This window comes from Vigna unguiculata, chromosome 5, assembly GCF_037176805.1.
Source record: "Vigna unguiculata cultivar grain cowpea cultivar isolate G323 ecotype 2 chromosome 5, ASM3717680v1, whole genome shotgun sequence".
NCBI lineage: Eukaryota > Viridiplantae > Streptophyta > Magnoliopsida > Fabales > Fabaceae > Vigna > Vigna unguiculata.
The window spans coordinates 15,122,004-15,131,289 of record NC_140796.1 but is presented as its reverse complement, the minus strand read 5'-3'; the positions used below and the strand labels follow the sequence as shown (position 1 = coordinate 15,131,289).

The window sequence follows — 9,286 nt, the reverse complement described above, 5'->3', positions numbered from 1 at the left end:
AAAAAATTAAAAAATTAAAGAAAAAATAAAAAAGAAAACAAAAAAACCACAGACTGACACGTGGCACGTTGTTAACAGCGTTAGTCAATCCCATCTGGAAGGGACCTAATTGAAGCACTTTTTTAAAAGTTGGGATGCAATTGACACTTTTTAAAAACCAGGTACCAGATTGATACACCTCTACTAAAGTAGGTACCATACGAGTAATTAAACCATAAAAAAGTTATAGTCATTTAAATTTTATTATTTTGTTTCAATTTATTTTATCACTCTTTTGTTTTATAATTATTAAGTCATTGTCAAACATGTCCATTTTTTTAGAAGAGAGTGATGTTTAGTAATGAATACATTCCTACAATTGTGTCCTTGTGAGATTCGACAGGGTTAGTAATCGGTATTGTACCTAACCAAATAAATTGTACCCAACCAAATAAACAGTTTAAAATCTAGTATAAGGAGTTCTTCTTAGGTCGTCTCCCATTGACCACTATTTTCAATCAAAGCTTCCAATCTAACACAAGTCAAGAGGCTTTGGCATATTCAAAACACAATTAGTTTAATAATGACAAATAAACAATATAAAATGTATTGACTCCCTCACACAAATGCAATTTCACTTATCATAGGTTACAAAATTAGGGTCATGTTTTACTCTCAACTAAAAGGAGTTTAAAACAAGTTTCATCATGCAATTAAGTAATGTACACATCCATAAATTTGAAATCGTGTCAATAACACAAACTACAATCATTAAGCATGAACAAGTTGAGTTAACACAAATACCCAAACTGTATATTAAGCATACATAGATTAGTTTCATTCATTAAACATAGATTAAGATGATGAAGAGCAAACATAAACTAACCATTAACTTAACAAAACAAAACTTCAAAGCCCATGCATTCTCTTCAAGAAATCAATACAGAGAGTTTAGTACTCCATAGATATGGAGTTACAGCTCAATGAAAAACGAAAATGCATAATAGAATTAAAAGGAAGAAGTGAACCAATGATGTAGAAGAGCTAAAAAATGTGAACTGGGTAGAAAAAACAAAAACCCTAAGTTGGGTTGTTGTCCAAATGTAGAACGTGAAACCCCCAAGTGGGTGTTGTTCAGAACGTGAAAACAGAATGGAGACTGTGTTTTAAAAACATGAGAACCTAAGTATGGAGCTCTCTCACGTGGTCACATCAGACCCACTACAAACCCTAAGCTACCCTTGGTTTTGGGCTCATTTTGGCCCAATAAAATACAACAAAAGAAAAATAGAACTAATCTTAATGGTAGCTAATATGACACTCTGATATGACGTGGCACTCCTTTCTTCAGCCTAAAATTAATGCCCAAGCTCAAAATTGCTTGATAACAAAACCTGAAAACAATTAATAAATATGGGGAATCAACAAAAGACAATTAAGATTGGTACATAAAGCTTGGTACATAAAACCTGAAAACAATATGCACTAACAAAAGACAATTAAGCACAAATCAACAATTAAGATTGGTACATAAAGCTAAAAAAATAGGGGAAAATAATGGCTCATCAGTTGGCTATATTGCATTAAGTTTAGTTAACTTGTTAAATTTTGATCAATATTTTGTGCAACCAAAATGTTGTCACCACTTAATCATTCTTATTATTGGCATTTAGAAAGGATTTGTACCTTATGTATGAGATTAAACAACACTTGACATTTTCTAGCAATACTTTTGTGTTAATTATGATTTGATGGATGGATTTCAAAACTGTTTGAAACAATTTTGTGATTGAAGATTAAGGTTTTTGGTTAAAAGTGTGTTCTTGGGTGAAGTTTTCTTTATGAGTGTCTAATTATGTTTTAACTTAATTTAGTATTGAAATTTGAATTTGTTTAGATTTTTAGAATTTATAAAACAAACAAGAATATCAAAGATACTCTCCACTAAACTTATATATAATTCATGGGATTAGGTGTGAATATTTGCATCCTATGATACATAGATATGATACGTGTAATTGGATATGACACATATCTGATACGCTTATTATGAAAATAATAGGATACAACAAGTGATATATGCATATTAAAAAATGTACAAAATTCTTAAAAACTTTGTAAATATATGATTGCTATTGTCTAAATACAAATTAAAATCAAATATATTAAATGTTAACAAAAAAAAAAATATAAACTATCATCATCATAAAACTATTACTACTTTATAAATTAGATTCTTCATTGATAATTATCGGTAAAGTATTCTACACTACAAGAAAATCCTTTAACAATGACCAATTTTAGTGGCCAAAACAATTTGGATATCAATTTATAAATTAAAAATTATTGATAACTAAAATAGTTTCTAAAAATTATAATTGATCTCTAAATTGGTAATTAAAATAGTTTTTATTATGAATTGGTTTCTTAATTGGTCACTAACATTAGCTACCAAGGTTTTGACTAAAAAAAATGTGTCTTTAATTAGAAAATTAGTCTCTAAATATATTTTTCATCACTAAAATTGGTCATTATTTAAGAGTTTTCTTATAATACTAAAGTATACAATATAAATACGGATATGGATACGTGATACAAATTAAATTATCACTACATCATAGTTTATATATAAAAATGAAATAAAAATAAGAATAAAAAATAATATAAAGAAAAGATAAGATAAAACAATTGGTAGAAGGAGATCAATGCTTGCTTAAACGAAGTGAAGAACATTTATATTTATTAACGAAAACACAAGCGATGTCGCTCACGTGTGTTCGCGTTTTTAAATTTTCATATAAATTTAAATTAAGATTAATAAAAAATATATAATTAATTTTTAAAATAGATATTAAATATAAAATTAGAAAAATTAAAATATATAAAAAAAAAAAGTTTTGAAAGTGACGGTTAAAAACAAAAGAGGTATTTAGAACATCCATTAAAACTAAACTATTTATAAAATAATAATTAAAGATAAAATTAAAATAACAAAATACACAAAAATGATATTTCATAATATATATATATATATATATATATATATATATATATATATATATATATATATATATATATATATATATATATATATATATATATATATATATATATATATTCATGGAATTCGGTTTTTAATCATACAATTTTATTTTTATTAATCTATTTTATTTTTTAAACTTTTTTAAAAAAAAATTATTCTATCATTATATTCGTTTTGTAACAATTATTTTAGTGTACATTACTTTTTACTAATTTTATCTTATATCAATATATTTTATTTTATTATTTTACTTTTTAAGTTTTTACAAAAAAAATTTGTATTCAATTATTAACAATTTTTTATTTTATCACTAAAAGTGAATATTCACTTGTATAATCTAAAAAACAAAATTTCAACAAACGGATATTTCTGGTCTGTATGGAGGCTTGAGACCAACCAAAACCCAATGGCAGCAGCAGCATCACTCTCCACCACCACACCCGGCGTCCCTCTTTTCCCTCCACCAATCTCCGCCCGTCGAACCGCCTCAACAAGGGTCCAGGTGTCGTCCCGACCCGACCCGGAACCCTCTTCATCTCCCTCCTCTACGGCGCTGACGGTGGTGGACGAGCGGACTCGGCGAATAGCGAGGGAGTTGGAGGAGCTGAAGAAGCGGGAAGCGAAGGAGCGGAAGGAATTGAGGGACGGAAAGATAGCGTCGCAGAAAGCGGTATCGGTGATTCTGTGGAGAGAGGCCACAAAGGCCGTGATTGATAAGAGTGGCAGAAAGAAGAAGGGTCCCATCAACTCCAAGAAGCTTCTTCCCAGAACTGTCCTTGAAGCACTCCACGAAAGAGTCGCAGCTCTGCGCTGGGAATCCGCTCTCAAGGTTTATCAACTTTCTTTGCTTCTCTTCTTCTATGTGGGTTTTGTTGGGTTGTTCTATGTCGTCTATTAGCTTGGAATGTGAATGACATTGAGGTTGAATTTGGGTGAATACTCAAATTGTTCTTCTAAATTGGGATAAATGGACCGATAAAAATAAATAAATATTGGTCCTTTTTCTGTTTCATGTTAGTCCTCAAATTTTATGAACTAAAACAATATTTCAAACAACTCTTCTCTTTAACACTCCACCTGTTTCAAATAGATTTTTAAGGGTAAATGAACAATTTGGTCCGTAGATGGTGTGAGACTATGGTAATTTAATCCTTCAAAGAGCTAAACATTTTTTTAATCCCTGTTAAAAAGAGTCCTTAAACATTTATTTTAATCCCTTCATATGTAAAAAGAGTCCTGTAAGTAAGTCCTATGGTTAACTTTTCTTTGTCGTGAAAATATATTTTTAAGGGTCAATTTGATAGTAAATCAGGGACTATTTGGTTATTAAGCTATAATATGAGAGATCAATTTGAATTTTTTTTAAATATTTAAGGAATAAATTGGATTTTTTTATTCAAAAGACTAAATTGATAGTGCCTCACTTAAATGGGTCACTTATCCATTTTTTAATGTTATCTTTAAACTTAAAGTACAATTTAGTCTCTGCGTATAAGAATTAATTTATATTTGAATGATAATATGTAGGTGATAAGTTGCATTTTAATAATAACATATTCGTTGTGCCCCTCTTCACTAGCTCCATCCATCATATTCCCCCCACTCCCAGCTTCCCTCCTCAACCCTTTCTCCAGTGTTCTAAGCTTTCCATCACTTGTGCTATGTTCAAGTGTTGACAAACTTTTAGAAAACAGAAATGTATGTAGAAGCAAACACTTTCTAATGTGTTTATAAAACAAACTAAATTTTTGAAAATAGAGAACTTGTATTCGAAAACAGTAAATAAACGAAGACTTAGTGTTGGATTGACGACTTAGGGAAGAGAACACAGGCCCATTTTTTTTATATTTTACACTATGTGATTATATTTGATAAAAATGAAATGAGAGTTGGGCTTAATTTAACATAGCGTTGTTGAATTTTAAGGTGAAACAGATAGATGGGTGTGTAATTTTTTCAGATATGGAAGTTATAGTGCAAAGATTTGAAGATGGAAAGCAGGGAAGGAAACTGATATGTATGAGACTCTGAATGATTTGTGAGGGATGGAAGTTGAGTTTTCATCATGTGGCAATTGATTCTACAGCAGTTTGGGCTAGAGAATGCAAATAGAGTTTAGGCAAGTATTCTTACTATGAATCGTTAGTCTCGGATTTTTCTGTTACCGCAGGACTCCATGCTTGTAAGTTTTGGAGTTGACTACGTTTCTGTTCAAATTCAAACTAAATGGGTTATTTTGTGGCCGTGGAAATGAGTTTGGAATTTGGTGTTTGCTCAGTTGTTTGAGATTGTAATTACTCAACTTTTCCATAAAAACATGGGAAGGGAAAATTAGAATATAAAAGAAAAGGATGAGAAGGATGAGAAATTTTGATTATGATAATCTTACAATTAAATTTTGGTTAACATTTAAGTAAGTAGTTCAATAAATGGATGTGAAGAGGAAAACAAGTGAGACTGATTCATAAGAAAGTGTAACTTTGATGGATGAAACAATATATCCGTTTCCCTAACAACGTAAATGTAGGAAAAAATATATAATTATGCTCTAAATACAGCAATTGAAAGAACAAAAAATAGCAGATGAACATGGGGAAAATAAGGAGAAAGGCACAGAGTGCTACTCTTCCCATAGGACTAAACCCTGATGAGTTTCAGTCACAAATTCAATGTGCTCTACTCCCAAGGACTAATCCTTCGTGAGTTTCCATCATAGATTTAATGGTCCATCTAGCTCCCTACATAATTTCCCCATTCCCCATGGTTACCTCGCTCCTTTCTCTAATCTTCTACTGCCTCCTGTGAATTCAGTTAGACCGAACTGTAGCGGGCTTTTCCTGTGCATTCTAATTCCCAATATTTCTGTCTCTGCTTCCCTTGTTTCTCTGCTAAATTAGAATTGGCCATACATCAAATGCAGCTGGCCTATCAAATTCCTGTACAAATACTGGGTCAGGAAAAAATACCTACAAACACATGGAGTGTTTATCTTTTGTTTAAGATCTCTGTAGATAAAAATACCCATACAGAAAGCTTTGGCCATATTAATTTTTGGTTTAATTGACTATTGATCAGCTTTTTTGGACAAGTAGTACATTGGCTAGATGTAAAGGGAGTTAAGCATATTTCTTGAAAAAGCTCATTTATTAATCGAGTAACTTAATGTAGAGATGTAAAAAACAAAGGATTGGGATTATTTTCATTTGTGTAGTAGAACATGGTAAATGTGTTCATTGGCATAGTCCTAACAAGTTTATATCCTGCTATATGTTTCCTCTCACCCTTATGTCATTTATTTATCAGCTAGCTGAAGAGTATGTTAGTAGGTTGGTGTCCCCCCCTCTCTGCCTCCTTTTATATATTTTATTTTATTCCTGTATTTATATCTATAACAATATATCAAGATGATTCTCTCTTTTGTGTCCACATTTCATAATACCAATTCTACCCTTTACAATATAATTATTTATTAAATTTTTTAAAATTAACGGTTGTTTTTACCTATTTTCTATATAACTGTTTATCTTTTTTTCTTTTTTTTCATTCATCAACAATTAATTTATCTATTTATTTCACTTTATTTTTAACATTTCACTTCATTCTTAATAAATATAAATTTATTTTACATATTAATTTAATAAAATTACACTATTATCACCTATTAATATATTATCATTCATATTTAAAAAATGCATATACATTGTACCTGTGTGTACCCTAGTATATAGGGAAGCAAGTAAGTGTCAATACTTATTTGGGTCATGTTCAGGAAATATGAAATGTTGAAGGGAGAAAGTAAAGATACAGGGGAGCATATTTGCATTGGGATCTAGAAGATAAGTTGAAAAATGTGGCAGCATAAGGAAGAGTTAAATTGATGGAGGAAATCTTACTGGATTGCTGTGAAAAGTTAGTTTGTATGTTTTCATATTTAAGAACGTGAATTTAAAACTATGGTTGAAATGTTTTTGCACTTACTCTATCATAAACGCTCTGGTGGAACTATCTTTCTATAGGAAGACTTCGTAATAATATTAAAGCATACTCTCGTGGTTTCAGGTTTTTGAACTACTGCGTGAACAGATCTGGTACAGACCTAACACTGGTATATACATCAAGTTAATAGTCATGCTTGGAAAATGTAGGCAACCTGAGAAAGCTCATAAGCTCTTTCTAGCCATGGTTGATGAGGGTTGTGTTTTGGACTGTGAATCATACACTGCATTGTTGTCTGCCTACAGTAGGAGTGGTCTCTTGGACAAAGCTTTCACTCTTCTTGACGAAATGAAGAATACATCTGGTTGTCAGCCAGATGTACAGACTTATTCTATCCTCATAAAATCTTGCTTACAGGTTTTTGCCTTTGACAAAGTTCAGAGTCTTTTATCTGACATGGCCAATCATGGAATCAAACCCAACACGGTTACCTACAATACTCTTATTGATGCTTATGGGAAGGCAAGAAAGTAAGCTTTTACCTGTCTCTCTATACCTTCTGAAAGTAATACATCCACAATCTGGTTGCTAACAGAAATTGGAAAATTTATTAAATTGACTACCCTACTTTTACCTCATACTCTAGAATTTAGGTACAATAAAAGCATTTGAGAGAGCGGAGATTCAAACTTTTTTGAGGTGAAAAAGTAGTCAATGTATTGGTACACTTAGCCTCTATGATTGCCATAACTGAGCTCTCTCACGGTGTATTTATGTTGGGCACTGATGCACCATCATGCATTCCTGAATCCCCCCTGCCTCTTCCATTCCAAGTAAAATTGAGTTATACAAGTTATTTCATTTTTATATAGTTGTTAAGTTTGTTATTCTTTCAGCAACCAGCTGCAGCATGATTTAGTATCATATTTGCATATCTGTAATATAATTATCTTTTTTTCTGAAAGGTTTTCAGAAATGGAGTCTATACTTGTGGAAATGCTTGCTGACCGGGATTGCCAACCTGATGCATGGACCATGAATTCAACACTAAGGGCATTTGGCAACATTGGACAAATTGAAACAATGGAGAAGTGTTATGAGAAGTTCCAAACTGCTGGAATCCAACCTAATGTTCAGACCTTCAACATTCTGTTGGATTCCTATGGCAAGGCTGAGGAATACAAGAAAATGAGTGCTGTGATGGAATACATGCAGAGATACCATTACTCTTGGACAATTGTGACCTTCAATATTATGATTGATGCTTTTGGGAAGGCTGGGGATCTCAAACAGATGGAGTACTTGTTTAGACTAATGCGTTCAGAGAGAATAAAACCTAGTTGTGTTACACTATGCTCACTTGTGAGGGCTTATGCACATGCAGGTAAGCCTGAAAAAATTGGTGGTGTCCTGCGTTTTGTTGAGAATTCAGATGTATTACTGGACACTGTATTCTTTAATTGCTTGGTGGATGCTTATGGGAGGTTAGGGTGTTTGGCTGAGATGAAAGGGGTGCCTGAGATGATGGAACAGAGTGGTTGTAAACCTGATATCATTACTTATAGAACCATGATTAAAGCTTATTCTTTTAATGGTATGGATAGTCATGCTAAGGAAATCAGAGAACTCCTTCCAACAGTGACTAGACCTTCACTGAAAAGGGATAAGCCTGACTTCTGATAAAAAATAAATATACTCATATTTTTGCTCCAATTTGTTTGGCTGCCAATGATCATTTTAGTTCCATGCTTGCTGTATGCCTTCTACTTTCAAGCGGGTTGTTTTCAAACTTTTCACCTTCAAGCGGGTTGCTATATATATATATATATATATATATATATATATATATATATATATATATATATATAATTATGCCAATTATGTCTTTGGTTCTCATTTTCATAGCAAAATCTTAATTTGGTCATTGTTTTGGAAAATTTGATCTCAATTTAATCTTTTTCGTTAGTGGTACAGTAATAACGTTAAATGAGGTGTCATGTGTCAGTTCTTGGATTTTTATTTATTTTTGAAATTTTTTTATTATTTATTTATTTTTTTGAATTTTTTTTAAAAAATAAAAAATTTGTCATGTGTCAAGCTGTCGTCGTGTCACATGGCAGTGACGGAGTGATATGGTAATGATAATGTCATCTCAAATGTTATTTTCTTTATTTTTAATTTAGTCTCTGTATTCTAATTTTTGTTTCAATTTAGTTCCTATTTATGTAAAAATAGTGCAATTTCCTTTCTCTTCAAATTGAAATAAAAATTAATTTTTATATAAATGTTATACAAATATTTATATTAAATTTGATATTTTTGTTCAAA

General features: G+C 31.3%; 1 protein-coding gene across 1 annotated transcript; it reads left to right on the top strand.

The window, feature by feature from the left end:
• Positions 1-3,373: 3,373 nt before the first annotated feature.
• On the top strand, positions 3,374-8,671 carry LOC114183066 (Pentatricopeptide repeat (PPR) superfamily protein). Its single transcript, XM_028069917.2, has 3 exons — positions 3,374-3,851; positions 7,082-7,488; positions 7,924-8,671. The coding sequence occupies exons 1-3, from the start codon at positions 3,429-3,431 to the stop codon at positions 8,636-8,638; spliced, it is 1,545 nt and encodes a 514-aa protein (XP_027925718.1). The 5' UTR covers positions 3,374-3,428; the 3' UTR covers positions 8,639-8,671.
• Positions 8,672-9,286: the final 615 nt, after the last annotated feature.